This window comes from Anopheles aquasalis, chromosome 2 (genome assembly GCF_943734665.1).
Source record: "Anopheles aquasalis chromosome 2, idAnoAquaMG_Q_19, whole genome shotgun sequence".
Taxonomy (NCBI): domain Eukaryota; kingdom Metazoa; phylum Arthropoda; class Insecta; order Diptera; family Culicidae; genus Anopheles; species Anopheles aquasalis.
In genome coordinates, this window is record NC_064877.1 from 7,225,001 (window position 1) to 7,248,263 (window position 23,263).

General features: G+C 48.8%; 8 protein-coding genes across 13 annotated transcripts in view; 5 read left to right on the top strand and 3 right to left on the bottom strand.

Annotated features, from left to right (window-relative positions):
- The window catches only part of LOC126571008 (sodium/potassium-transporting ATPase subunit alpha), a 62,206-nt gene extending 52,757 nt beyond the window's left edge, over positions 1-9,449 (bottom strand). For 2 of the 5 annotated variants that reach the window (XM_050229205.1, XM_050229206.1), the window contains exon 1: positions 8,950-9,105. In XM_050229205.1, coding sequence (XP_050085162.1) covers positions 8,950-8,973 — 24 coding nt within the window. In that variant the 5' untranslated portion in view covers positions 8,974-9,105. The other 3 variants (XM_050229203.1, XM_050229204.1, XM_050229209.1) reach the window with 2 other exon arrangements.
- A 226-nt stretch (positions 9,450-9,675) lies between these two features.
- On the bottom strand, positions 9,676-11,551 carry LOC126571012 (zinc finger protein 436-like). The gene is made up of 3 exons (XM_050229220.1): positions 11,369-11,551; positions 11,185-11,303; positions 9,676-11,124 (listed from the first exon to the last, which is right to left on the bottom strand). The coding sequence occupies exons 1-3, from the start codon at positions 11,504-11,506 to the stop codon at positions 9,732-9,734; spliced, it is 1,650 nt and encodes a 549-aa protein (XP_050085177.1). The 5' UTR covers positions 11,507-11,551; the 3' UTR covers positions 9,676-9,731.
- A 1,126-nt stretch (positions 11,552-12,677) lies between these two features.
- Positions 12,678-16,453, top strand: LOC126571028 (NPC intracellular cholesterol transporter 2 homolog a). 2 transcript variants are annotated; one of them, XM_050229241.1, is made up of 4 exons: positions 12,678-12,831; positions 15,524-15,675; positions 15,761-15,877; positions 15,955-16,453. In XM_050229241.1, the coding sequence occupies exons 1-4, from the start codon at positions 12,740-12,742 to the stop codon at positions 16,239-16,241; spliced, it is 648 nt and encodes a 215-aa protein (XP_050085198.1). In that variant the 5' UTR covers positions 12,678-12,739; the 3' UTR covers positions 16,242-16,453. The 2 variants fall into 2 exon arrangements, with proteins under 2 accessions (XP_050085198.1, XP_050085200.1); XM_050229243.1 differs by lacking the exon at positions 12,678-12,831 and adding an exon at positions 14,520-14,707 and having other exon boundaries at positions 15,955-16,451.
- Positions 16,454-16,899: 446 nt separating this feature from the next.
- LOC126571029 (uncharacterized) lies at positions 16,900-17,566 on the top strand. The gene is made up of 2 exons (XM_050229244.1): positions 16,900-17,148; positions 17,228-17,566. The coding sequence occupies exons 1-2, from the start codon at positions 16,900-16,902 to the stop codon at positions 17,564-17,566; spliced, it is 588 nt and encodes a 195-aa protein (XP_050085201.1).
- Positions 17,567-17,890: 324 nt separating this feature from the next.
- Positions 17,891-18,591, top strand: LOC126571030 (uncharacterized). The gene is made up of 2 exons (XM_050229245.1): positions 17,891-18,115; positions 18,191-18,591. The coding sequence occupies exons 1-2, from the start codon at positions 17,891-17,893 to the stop codon at positions 18,533-18,535; spliced, it is 570 nt and encodes a 189-aa protein (XP_050085202.1). The 3' UTR covers positions 18,536-18,591.
- Positions 18,592-19,225: 634 nt separating this feature from the next.
- On the top strand, positions 19,226-19,871 carry LOC126571032 (uncharacterized). The gene is made up of 2 exons (XM_050229247.1): positions 19,226-19,447; positions 19,526-19,871. The coding sequence occupies exons 1-2, from the start codon at positions 19,226-19,228 to the stop codon at positions 19,868-19,870; spliced, it is 567 nt and encodes a 188-aa protein (XP_050085204.1). The 3' UTR covers position 19,871.
- A 320-nt stretch (positions 19,872-20,191) lies between these two features.
- Positions 20,192-22,505, bottom strand: LOC126571031 (uncharacterized). The gene is made up of 3 exons (XM_050229246.1): positions 22,396-22,505; positions 20,800-21,083; positions 20,192-20,728 (listed from the first exon to the last, which is right to left on the bottom strand). The coding sequence occupies exons 2-3, from the start codon at positions 20,881-20,883 to the stop codon at positions 20,252-20,254; spliced, it is 561 nt and encodes a 186-aa protein (XP_050085203.1). The 5' UTR covers positions 20,884-21,083; positions 22,396-22,505; the 3' UTR covers positions 20,192-20,251.
- Positions 21,266-23,195, top strand: LOC126571033 (NPC intracellular cholesterol transporter 2). Its single transcript, XM_050229248.1, has 4 exons — positions 21,266-21,570; positions 22,190-22,297; positions 22,598-22,767; positions 22,855-23,195. The coding sequence occupies exons 1-4, from the start codon at positions 21,414-21,416 to the stop codon at positions 22,936-22,938; spliced, it is 519 nt and encodes a 172-aa protein (XP_050085205.1). The 5' UTR covers positions 21,266-21,413; the 3' UTR covers positions 22,939-23,195.
- Positions 23,196-23,263: the final 68 nt, after the last annotated feature.

A 23,263-nucleotide genomic window follows, 5' to 3' on the forward strand; every position in this document is an offset into this window, starting at 1 on the left:
TGGTGGGAATTCCTTTTTGCAACAACAGCAGCAGCAACAAACGGGAAGAAAGACAAAAAAAACTCAAAGAAAGAAACCCTTGTTAACCAGTTGCACCAACGCACATGCCGGCTCACGCCGTGCTAGTGTTACGCCAATGCGGACAAATCGATTTCGGGCGCGACCACCAGCGCTAGAAGTGAACCACGCGCGAATGGTGACAGTGCCTGGCGAGGTGAGGTAGTAAACGTGATAACGTGAAACCCCCGCCCCCCAGCACCCCCTCGCTTGATACGAATCCCTCGAGTAAACACTTGATGTACGGCAAGATAAGCGAGCCCGGGGTGGGATTAGAAAAGAGTTGCAGTGCTGTGGCCAAGAAACAAAACGGGCCAAAGCTAATCGAAATGGATGCAGTGCACGCGATCGCAATGGCCTCGCGCACCAAGGGTGGCTGCTGCTGCTGCTGCTGCTGCTGGTGTTTGTCGAAGAGATGTAGACGCGTGTTTCCCGTACTTCACCATCACGCAGCATGGATCAATCCACAATCAAACCACCAATACCGATCCCCCTTCGAAGAGGGCAGGATAATCATTGAGCAGACCACAGCATAACATGCAAACGACGCGGTTGGCGATCCAACACGGCTGGTTGTGCCTCGTAGACAGAATACAAAACGTCGATCTCGGGTCCTCGCCCATGGCATGTGTCAGGCGTATATGTGTGCGTTTGCGTGGCGACAGCAGACGACCACGGCGACGACGCCATACGGTGGAGACAGGTTGTCTGCCGGCAGGAATACCCTTCCCCCACCCCCCCCCCCCCTTCCTCCCTACACCACGAGTGGGTTGTTTTCCCAGACCGCCCACGTGCCAACCCCACCACCCTTTATATCAGCCACCGCGGGGCTGCACTGCATCGCCGGATGGCGACTCCTGGACCTGAGCGGAAAGGCTGCATGTAACTAACAACCGCGCACCACAGAGAGCAGGAGCTGGGTGGAAGATACCATCGATCGATCACCATCGCGTCTCACCGCCCCAGAGGGTGTGTGCTGTATTTGATGAAAAATTAACGATTTTTAGGAGAAAAATACGGTCGTTCGGTACGGTATTATTAGGGTTGCTTCACTTCAGGAGGTATGGTCTGTGGTTAAAAGGAGTAGCAATTACCGGAAAATCGAAAAGCAATCTCGCATGCATGATGTAATGGCAAACAATTACACCGGTTACATAACACGGGGACTGCGAGTGCGGGAGTGAGGCCATTGTTCGATGATATCAGGCCATATCCGGTGACAATTAAAGAATGGTCGATGATGGGATAAGGAATGAAGATATTAATGATCTGTGAGGAAGACCATAGGACGTACAGGACGTGTGGTGAAATAGAAACACTGTTCATCGTTTTCCAAGCCAATAATCACCCTCAATGCCCTCAGGAACGGTCTTACTACTTTTCCACTTTCATCAATTGACTCAAAAATGAAATACTATACTAAAATAAAATGAGAGATTTTTAAAATAATCTCACACTTTCTACTATCACCATTCTACTTCTACATGAAAATATGGTATTGCACTATAAACCACGGTATATTTTATTTCCATCGATCAGGAATTCTTTCTCGAAATAGCCATCGACATTCGGCGACACCGCCGCAAAAGGTGATCAAATCGTGACAAAAATAGTGAGACATCCTGGAATTCTGAAAAAGAACATCCGACCCCGTACCGGATCTGTGGATACGAGCACGGACGCGCGCGCACACACAAGAACACGCTGTGCCGGATCGATTTTCCAGCGAAAGCTTTTCGCTCCGTACTCGGTGGGGGGAACACGTCCAAGGCACAAACGATGCGCGCTGGTTACATAAGGCTACCCCGATAGACATCTACACCTTTTTCCACCGCCAGCCACCGAAAACGGAGGGAGGAAGATGTGAAGAGGATGCGCTGCCGCCCGGGGGGACGCGCCTTCACGGAAGCAGCAACAAGCAGGTTGCGGAACAACCTGCTGGAAAGCTTTTATCGAAGCGTTTATCGAAGGTTAATGGTTCTGATATCTTCTTATTTTACTTTTTTTTTTCGCTTCAGTTTTGCTTATTTTAAGGTACATGCTCAGTCAGAGCAGTGGCATAACTGACTCGCACCGGTTGAAACGAAGCGGAGACCGGTGGTAATGATGATAACGATGATTGACGCCCTGCAGTGGAACAAATGTCAAACAGCAACAAAAATGTTGTCTTCTTATCGATACTATCGGGAGCCATAACGCACATTATCAGGCCTCGAGGGACGGCGGAGGAGGGATGCAGACTGCGGAACAGCGGAATGGCAAGGGGAATCCGAGCAACACGGACACCGAGTGCTTATCCCGGAAGGAGAGCACCAGCACGACAGGACACGATGGACAAGCTTTCCTTTTTTGCTTCTAGGTGACAATCAGTGGAAAAAACCCGTTCGCCCTTGGTTTGCATAGTGCCCCCCCCCCCTCCCTCTCTCGTTCCCTCTTTCAAAGCCAATCTCTTGGCCGCCCCTGGTATCGGTTCCTAATCGATCAATCATGCTGCAGCCATCATCCTCTGCGAGGTGTCGCCAGGAAAAGGATGTTGTAAGAGAGGGGAAGGTGTTTTTGATTTTTTAGAACAACCACACACTGGAACAAGAAAACAAATTGATGAATCATTTCCATGCAGCGTATTGTCATGCCATGAGGCCAGGTACTGGTTGTAGCGCGCTACGTTGACTGCTACTTCTAGCAATGGCACAGTGTAAAGACCTTATCAGTTGACTGGAACACGGTAAGGCGCCACGAGCCTCAGGTTTTGTTAGCTTCGACCTGCGTGTCTTGATAATCGGAAGCGGTGGATGGATTAAAGCCAAGGTTACACATGTTTCTCTCTATCTGGATTAGAGATTGGCCAATTTTGCGATGTTATTTACTACCTCTCTCTCACTCATTCCCCCTCTGTGAAGCAATATTCCTGGTGTTAATCGCCTAATGCATCGCACGATGACCGACGACGACGACGACAACAATAACTACGCGCGTCTCCATCACGCGACCAAGCGTCACGTCATGAAGCAGTCCCTCTTCTGCTGCTGCGGTTGTTGCCAACAACTAATTGCCATCGCTGTGAAAACTCACCACGAACCGCTCAGAGACGCTAAGAAGTGTGGTGGCGATGAAAATGGAAAATGCTACTTCCAACAGTTAAAGGAAGTGACATCAGCACCGTCACACCTGGCGGTGTCCAAGGTGCGCGGTTCTAGAAGCGCACTAATATACGGGGCGCGATTCTAGAAAGACACTGCTCTAGTGGTTCCTATTTTTAGAATTCATCCAAAATGGCGCGCGCCCTTCATGATCCATCATCGCGCGCGCGCGCTGGCGCACCACACTCTCATGACGCGCTGCTGGCCGAAAATACTGCATTCGAGCTGTCGCATTACACGATAACACCACCAGGGGACCAACGTCATCGACAGCTTGTGACGCATCTGCGATTACCAATGGCGGGTGACATTTCGACACAAGAAATGGTAACGCGAGAAGAAGGATCACCGTTTCCGATCGTCATCATTTGCACCACTTTTCGCGGTCGCAGTCCGGCCAAACGGCGCTCCTCGTCTACAGACAGACGGAACAGAACGCCGGGCCGATGAGTCTCACGCGACCATCGATGAACGCTCTGTTCCGGAGCACCCCGAAAACGCGACAACACGACAGTGTTTGGTTGATTTTGTGGCCCCGGCACAGCGGCCTAGCAACAGCGGAGAGCGTACGAGAACGCGCAATGGAAGCGCTAAAGCCGAAAGGTGATAAACGGTGGTACGCCGGCTGATCGTGAATCCTCCATTCAGAGCACGCCGCCATCGTCGTTGTTGCTCATCAGGCATCGCCACAGAGAGGTGGTGTTGGTGGAGGTGGGTGCTGGTGGCACGTGAGGACATTTCACAACAAGTGAAACACGTGAAACTCCGCTGCGAATGCTGATCGTGAGTCCGTGTGCGTGCAAGAAAGCATCATATTGGCTTCAGTGATGAATACCGATATGCTGTATCAGTACAGCATTTGTTGCGGTGCTGAACCCTCCCCACCGGTCCGGTTTCCTTTCCTGCGCCTTTCCCAACATACGGTGATAGTGTTGTACCGCGCGCGCATGGCCAAAGGGACAGAGCTGACTAATATTTGCGCTGATAATTGCGAGATCATGTACGGCGGAAGAGTGCTGTACCAACTGGCAAGCACGCACACATGGACGAGAAATCTCGTGTTTTAGTGGAGCGTGGAGTGGCACTTTCCGGGGGGGGTGGGAATACAGCGGGAACATGGACGTCCATGTTTTGTCGAATTGTTCGTCGTATTCTCGATTGTCAATTCACAAGTAACCCTTTCATAGCGTACCATCCCTCCACCCGCTCCCGGTCGGTGGTTCTCTTTTTCCGGATGCTCCGGAACGATCGTCAATGGCAGTGCGCTTGGCTCAAGTGCCACCACTTCACGCAGGATGCACTTGCAGCGAGGAGCGAACGCAACAAACGTTAATTGTATCGCCGGTTGCCGGTGCACCGTGTGCAAGAGTATGTGTTTGGGTGGCATTGAACAATAGAGTGGACACGGCGGAGTGCACTCGAGCGCGAAAATGGAGGAAATGTGCGATGAACAGTGTTTGTGGTAATCAATTAGATCAAACTCTTAGTACATTGAAAGACATCAAACTTTGATAGAAAATACATTCCCTGATCTGTGATCTTTTCGAACCGAATTAAATAAATTAAACTCTTTAAACATTTCACATAATAGCAATACATTAAAATATTTTACACATTTTCTGTTAACAAAAATTAAATGCTAAAAAGTAAAAATTCTCAAAAATTCTTTAAGCTCACGACCACTGCTGCCCTCTGTTGTCTGCTAGGCGAACTTGCGCAACCGACAGTAGCGCATTCGCTCTCTCGCACGAACGCACGCACGAACGCACGCTCTACACGTGATGGACCTTGAGCGATCCGTCGCGACCGCCTAAATTGACCTAAATACGTTCCGCCTCAAATCTTGCGCGTACGCTCTCGCTCGCTCTGTATTCGTTTGTATTCGAACATTGTCCAAGTCACTATATAGGCTGGTAGATGGGGTGGTTCTTGGCCGCCACGGTCACCCATGGCCGGACACTGTCGCCGATAAGCTAATCGCAAGACACAGAGACAGATCTCTACAGTGGTACACTGTGCTGATTGGGTGTATGCTAGCTGCGAATACTGGGGAGAAAATTCGCGATTAGCGCGTCCCAAACACGGCTCTTTGCAGGTTCTTAGTTCCGGTTGGATTATAATGGTCTCCTGATAGACATTAGACACGATCGGTCGTATGGTTTTTTTTGTGGGCCTTTGCAAGGCTCGCTAGGCTAGACAAATCCAATTGCGATCACACAAAATCCCCCCCGCGTCAGGGCGTCGTCTCTCGTATTTATCTTTATTTTTAGCAAAAACCGGCACCAGCAGTAGCAGTACCACGGACACCATTACCAATGCAAGGCGCACCGCTCGCACAGTGATGGACATGAATGAACATTGACGCGACAATCATGCGCCAGGCGGCGGCGGCGACAACACCCAACCCCTTTCCCATATGTGTTAGATGTTTTGCGAAAGTCTGCGTAGTGGCGATGACACCGCGCACACACTCGGAAAGATATGACAATCATAACATCTGCGAGGAGCTGTGTGTGCGCGGCACCCAACGATGCGACGATGATGCGAAGGATGTCCGGTGTTGCTAGGTAAAATACCGGTTTCATCACCGGCGTCCCCGCGATGAACCAACAAGCACACCCTTCTTCTTGCTCCTCCTACACCACAGGCAAACCAGCCTCAACAGGTAAACACCGAGTTCGGCGGCCCGCGGCCAGTTCCATGCAAACGAGCGAGCGAGCGAGCTCGCGCTCTCTCTCTCTCTCCCTCTCTCTCTCTCTTCCTCTCTCTCTCTCTCTCACACTGTGATCGCTCGAGATGAGCTCCAGCAGCGGTTGCAGTCAGGCAGTCAGGCAGCCGAACCTGTTTTAAGTTATCGCAAACGTCTCGAGGAGTTCGGGGGGTTCTCCACGATCGCTGTGATCGGGTTGGTTTCTCCTTCTTCCATGTATCCCTCTCGCTCGTCGTCGTCGTCGTCGTTGTCTGTCACTGTTTTACGTTTGTTTTGCCAACCAGCGTTTCCCCCTTTGCATCCAGCGTCTCTTTCTCGCTGGTGTTTATCAACTTGATCTTCCACTGGGCTGCGAAGATGGAAAATCCCCAATTTTTATTACAAAACAACAGCAGCAGCACCATTGTAAACGTTCTCAAAGGGAAATTCCCCATCAGTCCATTCCAGAGACACGTGATCAGCACTGCGACCGCACGGGATCTCATCAGGGAGCAGATACCTCACGGTATCAGGCTAGGGAAGTACACGTGATGAATATTCATAAACTTCGACAGCGTGCTTGACAAAGAACCTCATCATCCCGGTGTCTCGGTCGGTGAGTAGCACGCGCACAGATCATCATCTTCCATCTTTGGTCAGTCGCGAGTCACGTGCTACAAAAACCGACGGACGCAGACGGAACAATAAAGGACAACGAGTTGCCATTGCGTGGCCACAATGGGTGCCTCCACTTTTTCAACTTTTGCCATGAAGCAGAAGAGCAGGATCTCGAGCGCCGAAGAACGCGGATTTCTCCGTCAGTTCAATCCATCACCACCACCTCCATCGTTCGATCGCTTGCTGGCTGCTGACCCACGGTCAATGTCAAACCGAACCGTCGTGCGATGTTCAAGGGAAGGTGAACATGATGAGCCTGGTGGAGACGCTGGCGGATGGAAGGGTGGGGTTGGTGTCTTTCGGCTGAAACATTCGAACATTCGGCACATAAAAAAAAACTGCACCGACTGCATTCACACCAGCAGCTGTGTCAGAGAATCCGCGAGTGACATTGAACAGCTCGCACAAAATGGCCATTCTTGCAAGGGAAAAGAAAGACTGGGGACGTGGAGGACAGGGTCTTATCCATGTTGTTTTTTGATTATTTTTTTTTGTTTCATTTCATTTTGCTCCTTTAATATGGCATTGAAACGGTCATTGAACATTGAAGCGAGATAATGTAGCGGCGAAGGGGGAAGCGAGTGAAGCGAAACCGATACAACACATAAGGGGTAGTGAGGGTGGTGCTGTAACGTAATCAACCGCACCATACGCACGGGGGGAGGCATGTGACACCTCTCTCCCTCTCTCTGTCTACACCGACCGGCGCTACATCGATGCCGAAGGTGAATTATCGCACCATTTGTTCCTCTTCCCACTCGTCGCCGTCGCCGTCGTCATCATTCTTGCTGGCGCAGCAAAGAAGAAGCCGGTGGGCCGGTTTCGTGGATGTTTACCAACGAGCAGCTCCACGACAAGCGCCAAGCTGGTTAGCGAAGACGCGAACCGGTTACTTCTGGAAATTTCCCACATCGAGCGGATGAGTCACACCGCGGCACGATTACGCGAAGCTAAAGATAAGTGATATCGTTTGGCCGAGCAAGGAAAATCCGTGCCATTCGGATGGCGGCGGATATAAATAGCGAAATCCGGCTGTTACCGAGTTTACATTATGCGATGCGTGTCGTAAATTCTTCCAGCGGCTAGAAGTGGAAGAAACATTTCGGCCAACTCCGCGGACTCCGGCGCTCTTTCTTATCTCGACAGGTGCTCTCAAAGTTGAGCAGGATGCGTTTGTCGCCGCGGTTGACCCAAATGGCCCAGATGTGTGCCGCCGCCCTCCGACTGATAACATATCGGTGTAATGGGTCTGCCATACAAACGTTGGGCCTACCTCAACCGCGTTGCAGTGCGAAAATTGAAGTACTACGGGGGTACTACGTACGGTGCATGCCGCCAAAGGGTGAGGGTGGGACCACATCCAAGACCCTCCTAGCGCCATGGCAACGGTGACAGTTGGGTGAAAACCAAAACAAACCGGCCTCGCAGTAGGCCGCACAGGAGCCGTTCTTTTTGCTAAAAGCCCAGTGCCAGTGTGAAAGTGGGACCGAAAAAGGGAAAAGCAAAGAATTATTATACGTTCGCACAAATGGATGCACCACAATGCAGTAACAAATTAGAACACGCTTGTAGCACGCGTTTGGCGCACCCCGAAACGAGGTGTGGTCCATTAAAAACCCATCAGAGGCAGACGCAGCATGCTGCGACAAATGTGCTGCTGCACCGGCCGTGTTCTTAAACCCTTTTTTTCCGTCGCTGTGGCGCTAATTGTTTTGGTATGCGCGACCCGACACACGCACACACACAAACAGCAGCATGGGCGGGGGGAAGGGGCGTTGGCCACCGGCCTCGTGTGCAGCCGCGACGGTGCGTGCCAACCATGGGCGTTAGCCGCGCGCGCGAGGCGAGGTATGGAGAGGCAGAGCGCGAGTGTCTCTAGTGATTACCATTCGCGCAGATTGGATCATTAGACAACCGCGAAGGGGGCTGGGACTTTGATAATCGATTGATGGGACGACGGCGTGGCGCCTTTAGAGCCAGCTAATCTGTTTTGATCGTCACCAAAACGTTGCTGCCTGCCTGGCGCACAGAGCAGGCCACCGTCGGTCGTGTCGTCATGTTGCACCATCGCCAGCGCTTTCGCCTCTGTGTGCGTGCGTGTCTCGTGTGCAGAAGGGTCGTTGCTGCCTCACATCACGAACCCCATAATCCGTCCGCCTCTAGTAGGCCATCTAGAAGGTCAACTAGACTTTCCTCTTTACCACAATGACCACGAACGATGGCGATGGGACACCTCGTCCTCGTTGTCGTCCTGCACGCTCCGCCCCCGCTTCTCTGTGCTGCGTCCGCGTTTCAGGATCTCTTTCACGATTAGCGAATGGTTTGTTGCGGATGAATAAGGGCTAGGGGATACTACAAGGATACTAAGTAGCGAAATGCACTTACCTCTTCCTCTAAGGATCTGGCCATGTTTCTCTCTTGCTCCCACGACCTTCCTCTAGCTTGTGTTTGTGTGTTTGTATGTATGTAAAAGCTGATTTCGGGTGTCGGATTCTCTAGGGATTCTTACTTTTGTGCGTTCGTAATCTTCGAAACGCGGGTTTTATTCTCACCTCTCCGGCTCCTTCTTAGTGGCAGACGAGCGAACACTTGCACTTTGCTGATGGTTACTTAGATCGATGTCGTCCCCCTTTTTTGGGTTCACTTGGTTCCGAGGAAAGGTTCTTCTGATGGCACCAATAAACACGCACCCACACACCCTTTCAACGAGGCGCGGCCCGAAACGAGCGCTGGTTTCCGTTCCGTCCTCGAGTACACGCTTAAAATTGCTTTTGGGGAGTTATGTTGGTAAAATTCTGCTGCTCGGACTGACCAAGGGCACACCAGCCCACCGGACAGGAAGAGGACGGTGGAGAGTACAGATTTTCACGCCCGCACAACACGCCACAAACCTTGTTTTAAAAAAAAAACGGAAAACGCGCTAACGAGAACCATCAACCGAGGAACGACGGCCGCCATAACCTCCCTCCCCCTTGCCCACTTGTCAAACCTGCTGTCAAAGCACCTAGTGGTATCAAGTGGTACCAAGGTACCAAGTGGGCGCTTCAGTTAATTGAAAAAATTTAAACATTTTTCTGGATTATCTTTTCTGTTGAAATTTTTGGACTTTAATGTACTCTTTCAAACGAATTACAAAGGGAAATTCCAATGTACTTGAACCTGGTGCATTACAACCCATGCTCCTTTTTCTTGTGCTTGTGAAACGAGCACGCATCGACAAACTGGCGAACGCAGAACTCGCACTGGTACGGTTTCTCGCCGGTGTGCAGTCGAAGGTGCACCTTCAACGTGGGTTTCCGCTTGAAGCTCTTCTGGCAATACTCGCAGGTGAAATTCTTTGCATCGCTATGTACCACCTGCATATGGCGATCGTACGAGCTCTTGTAGCTAAATTCCCGCTTGCATTTCTCACAGTTGTATCTCTTCTTGCCACAGTGTGTGCTCTCGTGATCACGCAGCCCAATCCGCTTGTTAAACACACGGCCACAGAAGGTGCACACAAACTTGGGCTGTCGGCCCTGGTGGGTGTTGTAGTCGTGCTTCTGCAGCTTAGCCTCACTCGTAAACTTCCGGTCACACTTGGTGCACTGGTGCAGCCTCACGCGTACATCTTTGTGCTCCATCTCCAGGTGCTGCAACAGCTCGCGATTAAATTTAAAGCTACTCCAGCAGATAATGCAATCATTCTTACTATCTAGGTCCACTTCTCTAGGAGATTCTTGTTCCTGCTCGTTTTTGGTTTGCAGCGCAATAGTATCGTTTTTATGTGAGATCCGATGTTTCCTAGCGTCACTGATCGTGGTGAACTTGAGGTGACAAACATTACATTGATGCAACGGCACCGATGCGGTGGGATGTTCTTTCTCTAGGTGCCGTGCGAGCACATTATCGCGGTAAAACGTTTCACTGCATATTCCACACTGAAACGAGGTGGCGACATTTCTATACTTCAGCATACGATTAACCGCACGTAGTCGCAGAAGTTTCGATGACACGCATCCGGTGTGATTCTTCAGGTGTGCAAAGGTTGGAAATTGGTTCTGGCAACCGTAGCAGCTGTAACCGTTGCATACTCGTTGGTGTTCGTTGTACTCGTCCAGTTGTTGGAACATTTCTGTGCAAAACAAGCATCCGAACGGAGTTTCGTGGCTGCACAAGTGATTATTCAACTCTTGGACACCAGCTAAAACGAACAGGCACTGGCTGCAACGATAGGGTCCTTCGCTGGCATGCGTATTTCGCAAATGTTTGCTAATTGCGACTCGAGAACCGCGGAAGGAATGGCAGATATAGCACATTTGGTCTTTTTCTTTGGCATTTGGCGTATCTTGGGAGACCTCCGACCCTTGCTCAATCTGGGGGGCATTCTCCAATGATTGTATATTGTAATCCGAATCGTCACAGTCGGCTTGTTCTGTTTGGAAATATTCTTCCTTCTCTGGTTCGGCACAAATCGGTTCAACGGCCAATTCTGCGATGTCCGTTGCTGATTCCAGCACCAACGTTATCATCGGTGTGGCTTCCAGTACATTCTGACAATGGTTTGTATAATCCAGCTTTCTGAAAGGCAAAACACGGTCTAGCATAGTTTGAGAAGCAATAAGTACTTGCATTACTCACTCTAACAAACTACAAAACAGTTTGTTTGCTCGGCGAAACTCGGAAATTATGCCCATTGCCAGTTTCATCTGTTGCACACACTTTAGGCAGATATTCTGGTGTGTCTCCTCGTGAGTGATCTGCATAAGATAAGAAACAGAGACGTTAATTCAAAGATAACTTCCTGCCTCCGAAAAGAACTTACTTCACACCCAGCGATGGTCTGCAGAAGTTCAGTATTTTCTGTCGCAGCGAAGCAATCGAAGAGCCGCAAAACAGATCCATCATCACGCAAACAGAATCTGCATGTTTCCGTGGTGATTTTCGGCGTAAAACTATCCATTTTACGTTCTCAAACCACGAAAAACCACAGAGAACCGAAAGAAAAATCCGCCCAGCGAAACCAAAACAAGAAATGTTGTTTTGAAATTTTGACAGCTTGCACCATGTGTTTAGAGAAGCGCGTTCGAGAGGCCACAACTCCTTAATTGCGCTATTTCGTGTAATTTTTAGCTGCCTGAAAGTATCAGTTTTGGGAAGAAATAATTGCTCATTAAAATTCCATTATTTAAGAAAACCGTTAAAATCTAACAACAAATTAATTTTAATTTTCATTTTATCAGTTTTCATTCGCTTATTAAGGTAGGATATCTTATTAACAAACCGCACCCAGTACCTAACAAAAATCTAATCTAACGCAAAGGCCGTTCGGTGTTTGTATAATAAACGAGAGCGAGCGCGATTTTTATTATCAACAAGATCGCCTGCATTAGCCAGAGTCTAGTGAGAAAGATCAAGGGTGATTGACCGCTAGCGAAGGTGATCTGTCTTTCCTCAGTCACCTAATCTGCATTATGATATGCTTGCAATTTCACGAAACCCATCAACATCCTTGTTATGCTAATCAATCGACTCATGCGGCCCAGTGACATGGAGCTTGATCAAATGAATCCCGCGAGCTACAGCATTCATTCCAATCCACTTCGCCTCACTATTGTACCTCATAAATCGCCTTAAATCGCAGAAAAAAACGAAAGTGTGACGAAAACGAAGGACAAGGTCAGAGAGTCAACCTGTTGTAGCCCACAATACAGACGAGTTTCGGAATCGGAAGTTGAGATTCCCAAAGATCACCATTCGGATCGAAGCAGCAGTATGTCTTGAAACTACCGAACTGCTTCACCGGCCACAGCTTATCAATGCATCGAAGAAGATGTGCCGTCGTCTAACCATTTACTAGCACCTCTACCAACACCAGCTCACAGGCTTGCTAGCCTTGAGCGGCGCCTAGGGGTGTTGATAATCTGGTCCCAATGTCCGCAAGGTGTGAACCGCTGGCGGAGAGATTGCTGTGGAGATCGCGAGCCAGCGAGAGCACAAGTAACGGACGGCCCCGAAACGCTGTCTAAACAAGGAACTCCGGTCCGGTTGGCCCTGCTCCGTCAACGGCCTACCCCGCCATGAGCCGTAGTAATTGCTGGTACACTCGAGCATGCAAGGCAAGGCAAGGCTCGGAGCAGGTCGCGCGACGAGTAGACGACACGAGACGGAGGGCCACCACCAGCTTTTGGTCTAGATGCTTCGAGCCCGAAACGCCACCGTCAGTAACCATCGTGCAACGTCGACGAGCGCGTCTTTTGGTGTGCCAGAGCTGCGGAAAAATAAAGAGTAAGTTTCGTTCACCATTTCTCCCAAGATCGCACAACGGCGCATCATTAACCTGGTACGCCACACCTTGCCAGTTGTCTGCGCAAAAGGAAGGGCAGATAGTTAAGGTAAACACAACGCCCTAGGAAGTGATATGGGGAGCAGCTCAAGAACACACGAGAGACGAGAGTTGAATATCAATTGATTCACCGTGTACGGGACGCGATGCGACAAATGCGATCGTCGATCGTAACGGTTAACAGCGGCGTGCCATGCGTGTGTCTAGTTGTGCTGTACGATTTGCAACAAAAGTGCAACCAGAGCAGTAACTCAACGGGTTCGTCGTTCTAGTTGCAATCAGCTGCCTAGCAGTAAAAAACCACCCTGCGTTTACTACTTTCTACCGTGGAAGGTCAAGCTTCCTGGGTAGATAGGTTGCAGTGACTGGCCGCTGGTAGTACTGCCAGCGTATGAAACGCTCATTTAAGACTTAAATGCGAGACGTAAACGAGATCATTACACGAAAGCAATTTTGCTGTTACAAGTTACATTATGCCAGTAGATAGCTTTAACTATTCGTACTTGTTGCAATTTAACAGCGTTTAACCTTTAGTTTATTGTTTATTGTTTATTGGTAACCTCTCGCGTCCACTGGGCCGTTGGCCTTTACTTTCTTTTAGTTCTTTTGACCTTTTTTGTGTGATCTTCTCGATTCGCTGCCACTGGTGGTGACTCAGCTCAATTAAGCCATCATGCGAGTGAGCCCGAACGGGAAACCATCATAGATAGTAAACAGAGGAAGAAGAAACACAACAACAAAAGATGAGCACAAGGCCACAAGCAGTTGTTTGTCGTTCAGGGTAGAGCTCTTCAGCCCCATATCGTGATCACCAGTGCGTAACGTAAACGATGACCACTCTTTTGCGCGGAACACACGCTCTCTCGGTGTGCCCCCATCTTCCATCTTGGGTGATCAGCGAGTCCGAATTAGCATTTTTCAAAAATAAGCTCGCAGTCTTCTCCTTCAAGTGTCTCTCCTGAAGTTCCCGAAGCGTGAAATCCATTCGTTATTTTTATTTTCTTCATCAAGACCATCGATTCCATGTAGCGTGCAGGCGAAGGCAACAACACTGACGATTTAAAAGTAAAAGCCCGTGGGATGCTATTTTTGGGAGATTACAAGATGGCCGAATGGGGCCAACAACCGTCGCTTTTGTGTAGGGATGACCGCCTGCTGAGCTGCGCCAACAAATGCATCATGCGCGTCCGCCGCCGCCATGCTGTGCCTAATCTACGCTGCACGAATAAATCATGCATCCTTCCTGTTATGCTCGATCGCTTCCTACACACGGTCGCGGCTGTGCATGGCAATGTCGGGGCCACGGCAGGGCGGAGATCTTCAACGCCACCCTCGGCCTGGCAGCGGAGACAAAGCGTTACCTCCCCCGCCAAAAACATCAACTTGCCACTCACGTACGATCCAGGGCGTCGAGGTAGCCGTGGAGTGGCCTGATCGTTCACTCCGTTCTTCCGTTCCTCCCTCCTCGAATCCATCGTTCTGCCTTATCGAGAATGGCTGCTGCGAAGACAAGCGGAGCTTCTAAGCGTTCGGCGTTCGCATTCTCAGCGGGAGGGCACCGCATGTCCGTGTGCGTGCGTCCGTCTGGCGGTCAGTGCCAGAGTACCTATAAATGACGCAGCAAAAACAGCGGCCCAGCACACATCAACCACACCATTCACAGTCGAACGTTCTATCGGTCCGGAGAAGAGTCCTGAAGATCGCATCGCGGATCGTCATTCGGAGAGCTTCTCACAATCGAGCAAAGAAACCAAGGGAATCTTGCGCTGTCCCGATCGTGTAAAACGTACATTTCGTGAAAGTGAATTTGGTGAACACGTAAGTGACTCATTATTTGAGATGAGAAGTCATCGATATCATCATGATTTGAAGTACCTTCGACGATCGATTGCGCTAGGAAGGCACGACGAAGTCATCGAAGCGGGAGGAGAGGGACAAGGTGTGAAGCTTTGTAAATGCTTCTCCCACCGCCACGACATACCCGGTGTGTGCGCCTGTGTTATGTCATAAGAAGTGGCAATGAGTTGCCATTGCGAGAGGCCGGGGGCATTTGTGCAACAAGCAGAGTGCAGAGTATGCAAACGGAGCCGGTTGTTTTGGGGCAGCAGAAGCCAAACATGACCGCTTTTTGTGCAGTTTTTTTTGGAAGAGGAGGCCACTTGGCTTTTGTTTAAAGAGAAGCTCAAGGTCGCGTGAAAAGGAAACCGTGCAGAGGCCAAAAGATACGCCGGGGGTCCAGGCTGCTAGAGAGCTCGAAGCTACCGCGCGTCCAATTGATACCGTGCGTCAATAGCCACGAGGGACGAGTTTTGCCGTAATGAGATTCCATCTAATTACCCTCTCCGAGAGCCGGGAGCGCGATCTCGAACCAGAACCTGTTTTGTGGCTCACGGATGTGGATGTTGAAAGCGGCGAGAGGCGCTGAACGCTATTCGCCTTATCATCATCGCAATCGTTAGCGCCTCCGCCTGGTTCAGATGAAAATACCGTTCGTCTCGATGCGCTTTTGCATGCCCTCCATCCCCTTTACCTTGATTGACCTGCGAACTCCGGCGTCGCTTCCGTGAATTCCCATCACCAAGCGCATCATGGAGTGAATCTCACAATTAACCTCCTCTCTTCCGCTTTCCGCAGCCACGGTCCCACGGTTTCAAAGACACGGATAGCAACGGTACGCAACGACTGTGCAATCATGAAAGCATTCCCCACCCTGGTACTGCTCGTCGTCGTCTGCTGCAGCCTTCTGCCTGAGAACGCACACGCTACCGTCGTTGAATCGTGCGGTGGTAAGTTACGGGGGTTCGTCGCTTGATCGCATGTTGAAGTCTTTCTGATGTTTCTTGTGTTTTGCTCGTGTCCTCCGCCGAACAGACACGCGTGCCCTAGTGCCGATCGAGGAGAACGTGATCGAGATCAGTAACTGCGAGAAGGGACCGTGCAAGCTGAAGCGACGCACCGCGGTTAGCATTAACCAGAAGTTCACACCCTGTAAGTGCTGCATCACTTCCGCTTCGGCCATCCGATATACTCATTGATTAATCTACTGCTCTCTCTCACTCGAACAGCGGAAGATGTCAAGAGTCTAAATACGGCGGTGTTTGCCAAAATCGTCGGTCTACCGTTGCCGTTCATCGGTGTCGATGGTACGAGCGCCTGTCAGCATCTGTACGCGGAAGATGGTGAAACGCAGGTCGGCTGTCCGCTGAAGGCTGGCGTACCGGTGGTGTACAAGCGTAGCTTCGATGTGCTAGAGATTTATCCCAAGATTCCGAGCATGACCATCCACTGGGAGCTGCAGACGAAGAGTGGCCGAGCGATCACCTGCTTCGAGGTGCCGGCCAAGATCGTTTAACGCCACCACTCTCGAGACTAACTCCGATTCTTCTGCCATGTTGCCACGCTGACTTGCCGCACGGTCCCGGTAGCGTGTTAGCTTGCATGGGTCTCAACGAGTCCTGCAAAGGGGATTGCAGAAGGGGAAGGCTGCAGAGAGAAGGGGGAGTGGGGAAACATGGTTTGTTTTAAAGTTTTACTTTTTTTAAAAACGAACAAGTTGCTGGTTGCCTATTACTGAAATGATGACAATCTCTCTTACATCATGCTCTCATTCGTGACTGTTGGTCGTTGGTAGAGAGTTGCGCAACGTTGATGTTGATACCCAATGATAATGGAGGACATAGTAGCAGAAACCAAATCAAAATGAACGAGTGAAATATTTTCCTAATTTTCATTTATAAATCCTGTTTCTCTAAAATTTTACTAGGCGTTTATTAAATAAAGACAATAAAAATGATAAATTTAAAACATTATTCAGGAGAGACGAGAGAGAATTTGGCACGAAAAGCATGTTACCGACATAGCATCTACCGTTGCGTAAGTGATTGCTGTTTATGTCACAGTTGTATCAACAAATCTCTTGCTTCCTAAATCAACTAATGGCTGAAGTAATTATCAACGCAGTGAATCGAGCATAAAATGGACTCCACGCTGGAACACTAGCTGCATACAGAATGCAGCCACTAACCAGTAACATCATTATTTTCTTAGCAGTGCAGTGCTCGCTGCTGGCCCTGGTACTGGTGGTTCGGTCAAACTTCTGCCTGGCAGCCCTCGTCCAGGTGATGTACGAACGAGTGGATCAGTACAATGGTAGTGAATATATCATGTTTAAGAATTTACGCATCCGCAAGTACAACCGAACGATTTCTGTATTGGATGGAGAGTTTGAGTTGTTTCAGGATTTAGACGACAGTTACGCAGTAAGTGGCTGCTTTATTTGCCGTCAATCAATCTGCGTTATTGCCATGCTATAATGATTCCTTTGTTCGGTTTTTACAGCTCTCGTTAGTACTGTCGTACAGCACCTTGGGCAATAATCAGTTCATACGATCACCGTTCCGAATTCCGCAGCAACCATTTTGCCAGTTTTTGAACACAACCTACAGAGATTATCGCGAGTTTTACCGCAATACCACCAACTTCCCGGACGTAGGCACCTGCCCGATGGCCGCTCAGCTGTACTTTATCCGGAACAAGGTCCTAGACGTTAACTTGATCAATCCAGCCTTTCCGAAAGGACTTTGGCGGGCGGATATTTTGATTTTTCACGACGGAGAAGACTATCCTATCGTAACGATAGAGATGTACATTAAAGTCACTCACGAGGATGTCTTTTAGGTGCATAAATTTTCATTTGAGGGCTTAGCACCGCATCAGTAACAAATAAAATGAATGGCAATGTAAAGTAAAGCAAGACGGTAATTGAATTTAGTTCACCTATTAAAAAAAGTTCTAATGGTCCCTCTGATAAGAATAGAACACAGTTATGCAGCATGACAGATGCACCATGATACGATGCATTTCCTGTCCCTGGTGTTGACAAGCGTATGGTCTGCACGCAAAGCAGATCGAGGTAGATAAGTCATAATAGCCTCACCCACATGAGTTTTAAGCTATCGCGCACTGGTTGGAATGTACAGTAGCAGTCGACCACTGCAAGAGATGACATCCTTCGCTGCCCTGGGGCTCTTCGTTGCATGTCTATCCTTCATATCGGACCCAGGGGACGCTCTGGTACAGGTAATACTTGACTTTGATCGCTGGGAAACGAACAATGGTTCAGAGTTTTTCAATATGGAGAAGTTCCGCATACGGAAGTTCAACCGCACGATATCTGTGATGAACGGTACCGGAATACTGCTGCAGGATCTGGACAATCGATATGAGGTTTGTATGCTTCCCATGGCATGCCAGAGGAACTGTGCTTAATATTTTGCTCATCCATTTGTTTCCATTTCTCAGTACGGAGTCCATTTTGCACGCAGTGCCCTTGGCAACAATCAGTTCAACGCGTATCCGATGAAGTTGGCGGCGCGACCATTTTGTGACTTCATTCAAACGTACTACCGCGACTATCAGCATCTGTTTCTGAAGTACACCAATCTACCGTTCGTACCGCCGGAAGGATTGTGTCCCTTTCCAAAGGGCGAGTACTGGGCGAAGGATGCGTTCGTTGACTCTTCCGTCATTCCGGTCGTTGTACCGGAAGGGCTTTGGCGATGTACGACCGATCTAACCGACAGCACCACTGGTGAGCTCCTCGCTCGTGGCTCAATGTATGTACGGCTAACGAAGGAGCTGATGTAGTAGGCCATGTGTTCCGTGTGGCTCGACTGTCTTCGTCGGTATTTCAAACTAAAGTTCCTCCTTGCTAGTGATGTGTTATGTTGAAAATATAATAATAAAATCGTAGTAGAGTCTCTTTGGAAAAGGATTTTAAAAACATGTGTTTCTTTCTGTCCGAATAACGGTTAGCGTACATGACTAAACCTAATAATTGATGACTTATGATGTTCAGTTGAGCTGTCGCATGTTAATTATTTTTTTCTGTATTAATTGCTATGCAACAACTAAGATTTTGTTAGTTTAGGTTTATTTGCAGGGAATTCATCATAATAACGACGATTAAGCACGAATTTAATAACAGAAACGAATTTAATTGCAGTTGTATGAACATGAACAGTAAAATATGAACATTCTAAACATCATACTAATGACTACAAGGACGATATCGGTATGGAGACATCACAAATGTCCTTTAACGTACGTCAATGCTCTCTTATCACCAAGCATCTCTCCATAGTCTTTCCGTTTCCGCATTGTCGATAATGTTTTGCACCAGGATGCCTCGAGATTCACCTTGGAATATGTGATTGTGGACCTCTCTTATCACACGAAATCTCCGTTGTGCCATGGTCATAACAAAACTGTATTGAATTTGGAAAGTATAAATGAACCCGTTACTTCAATTGGCAAAAAAGATCGCCACCAGTCACCATGCGTTCGATTACACTGTTTGCGCTGACCATTTCTCTGCTGTATGCGGCACAGCGGGGTAACGGTTTGATGAAGGTAATTGTTGATTTTGACCGCTGGGAACACATTAACGGATCGGACATATTTAACGTCGATGCGCTGCGCGTTCGTAAGTACAACCGTACACTGTCCGTGCTCAATGGTACAGGCATAGTGCTGGTCGATCTCGGTGATCAATACGAGGTATGTTGGAATGAATCGTCGTGTCTCGAACGTCTGCCGTTTTGAGTGTTTCCTTTCGCTTTACTCCTTCCCCACCAGTATGGACTCAGCTTTGCCCGTAGTGCCCAGGGAAACAACCAGTACGATGCGTACCCGATGAAGCTGGCATCGCGCCCGTTCTGCGAGTTCATCAAGACACACTATCGCGACTACCAGCACATGTTCCTGAACTTTACCAATCTTCCGTTCGTTCCGGCCGAGGGTTTGTGTCCGTTTCCGAAAGGCGAATATTGGGTGAAGGATGCGTACATCGACTCGTCCGTCATACCAGTCGTCGTACCGGAGGGTTTCTGGCGTGCCACTACGGAGCTGCGCATTATCGGAACGGGGGAAATCGTGGCACGTGGTGCGATGTACGTAAAGTTAACCAAGGAATTGATTTAAAATAAATGTGCTCAACTATAATATAATAGTCTGTATCAAAGTGATTGTAATTATTAATCTCATACAACCACATAATGTACACAAAAGTAAAGTGGTTTTCAGAATGTAACTTATAGGTTTCGAAAGAACTGCTTTTAGTGCACCCTTTTTTATTCAATGTTTTCCTAACAAATATTCTGGATTTCTGAATGAAACACTTTGTATTCAAGCGAATGGAGAAAAATAATGTCGAACACTCGAAGTTGCCTTAACAGAATTCCAGAATTCACACTACCAGAGAGCAGTCACCATACAGATAAGTAAGAAATGAGCTCATTTTGATGTACTACAATGTGCAAATGTATTTAGTAAGGATACGATATGCTATGCTATGCACCCAAGTTAGGCAGCCGGTTTGACGGTGGACAACATAATGATCCCCGCACAAACTTCATCCCCTTTCATTAGCATCATTTCCGTCTTCCACCGACCCTCGGTCATCATGTCCTGATACGGCTCGGCATCGAACACGTACTCCTTCATCCAATACTCGGCCACCGGCAACGGGCACGTCTCCGGAGGTGGCATATTGCTCACCGGTTTCAGCTCGTCGTAGAAGTACGTCCTGTAAATGGTCCGCATCCAATCGCAGAGTGGTTTGCGCAGATCGATCATCATCTCGTACTCGCTCTCTTCGGCCAGCTCGGCCCGTGCTATCATCGCCTTGACGGTGTAGCTATCGTCCAGCTCCTTGTGCTGGTGAACGTTGGCCGAAAAGCTGATCTTCAGTTCGGATATCTTCTCGAAGGTGTAGTTGTAGGTGAAGTAATCCCCATCGCTATCCAACCGTTCCAGCTTGTCCAGATGTACCTCATACTTCTGTGGCGTGAAGCGAAGGAGAGTGTAGTGATGGGCTGTGGGTTAAAGGATAAAGATCATCGTCGACTAACCTGCGCCGTGACTGCATGGTTCATCGCAAGCAATGCGATAACCGTGATGCCCGTACAGCGGATTGCTGCTAGTTGGGGGAGCATAGCTCCGTTGTCAGACCTGACCTGTCACACTACCGTTGGCGAGACGGGCTTAGACCGCCATTTTATACTCAACAATCCCACCAGATAACGCCAGACGGTTACCGGCAATCGGAAGTACGTTAATCACGCACCTCAATGCAGAACATAACGAAGGCAGACGGTGTATGCTGCTTATCAAGGTCCACCATCAAACAGGTTGGCTGCAAAATTACAGAGAATGTCAAATGCGTAATCCTAATCTCGACCGTGCACCTCTCCCTCGATGGGTGGTCGTTGTCACGATGCTTATCAACGATTGCGAGCGAATTCTCGTGACCGATCGAAACGGTGCGCTGCAAACCGACACCCACAACACAAACGAAGGGCTTACCATCAACAATTGTCGCAACGAATCATCAGTCTTTGAGTAGCAATCGACAACGCAACACGGCGGAAGCTAAAGATTAAATTTAAAAAAAAACCGCTTGCAAGCATTCGCAAAACAAGCGTGACAGCGTGCTCGGAAGAAGAAAGTTAATCCAGGTCGTGAAATGAAGTTAACCGGGAGGCTAGCGTGGTCTGTGGTGCTGTGCGTACTGTTGGGTTCCGGTGTAACGATGGGTGGATCTCTTCGCTGGTGGTTTCACCGTTGGTGGCTACTTAATCGCCATCCCCAAATCGCAGGCAGTCTCATCTTCGAGGATTGTGGTAAGTACGTAAAAGGAAACACGAACAGCCACTGCGCAAGGTCCAAAGTTCAACCATATTTGGGACTCCGGGCGCGAGTTCGGAATCGAAACGTCACGCGAAGAAGATTGATGACTTTATCGGAACGTTTTTGTTGTCCGCTTGTCTTCCCACGAATGCCACTTATCGCTGGTAATACAGCGAATGAAGCGCCCATTGAGCGTGAATCCCTTTTTGGGTTTTTTTTGCGTTTTGCGACTGACTCGTACTCAATGGCGGCCAATGAGTGGTTTGAGTTTGTAGTAGGACATTGAGATTCCAGTTACCAGTTACCAACTATAAACTGCTTACGAGGCACCATAAAATGAAGACATTGAACGGATTGTACTACGATGTGAAAAGAACAGTTGAACCCGTTATTCCAACTGTCTCTTCAATGTCTACGGTTAAACGTTAATCGTTCGTTATCTGTTTGATTAAGGGCAAAACAATACTACTTGCTGCGGGCATGTTGTGGAACATACTGGACGCCAAGAAGTTACTACCAACGCCAACTACGTTGCGCGGAGTTCAAAAGACGAATTGTAAATGTCCTACGGATGATTTATATTTTGCATTTCCACGTTCTCTCTGGTCTTAGGTACGAAATACGATGTTATCGCCATCCATCTATCCAGCTGCACTACTTCACCGTGCACCATGACGCGGGGAACGAACGTTACCGTGAATGCTGAATTCACCTCCAATGGTAAGTAAGGGCTCTACGCTCCGGTCCGTTCTTGAGACCGTCTTAGCTATAAACCCAGTTACCCTTCCGTATCACTTATTGAGATGGTTGTTTAATACCTTCGCACGAATATTGTAACCGAGCCGAGTGTGACCGGGCTCAAAGTCTGAAGTGGCGCTCCAATTAGAAACTTCTCTCTGCCCTCTCTACTAGCTCTTTGCTTCCTAGATGAGCGGGATAAATATTTACTTTAACGTAACCGATGGTTTATGTCCATTTCGATGCTTTTCTTACTTCACGCCCCCCTCTCCCACACAATAGGTGCTAGTACGGATAGTGTTCTCAAGCATGAGGCGCACTTTGTACTGAACGGCGTGAAAACGAAGGCTACCATCACGCCGACCACATGTGACAGTGCGGTGTGTCCGCTGCAGGGTGCGCTCGGTTTACTGTTTTCCGCTGATATCTACGTCAACCCGGAGCTGCCACCGGTAAGTGAGCCTGAAGTGCCTCTGGCCGTGCCTTGCACGGTCCTCATCCTAATCGCTTCCCGTCTTAACTTTCGCCCGCTCCATCAGATTAACGGAAAGCTGCGCTGGGAGTTGAGAAACAAGCTGGGCGATACCTTGCTCTGTTATCAGCTGCCGGTGTGCATCGTCTAGTCCCGTTATGTGTGCCTGTGTGCTGTGTTATCAAAGTGGTCAGCATCAATTCGAGCAGTCGGTCGGTAGGCGCAAAAATCAATGATTTGCGGGGCGATTCTATGTTAGGCGATGATTATGATTCCGAAAGCACCTTTTAGTGCTAATCATTGAGATTAATAACGAGATTTGAGTAGCTAATTAAATAAATCATAGTATGATGGGCAGCTACTAATAATAAAAATAAAGCCCTAATAATAAACGAAACTATGTGCCTACCAGTTGTGTTATTTCTGTTCTATCCATTACCCGTTGTTGATTTACCGACAAAGCTATGTAATAAAAA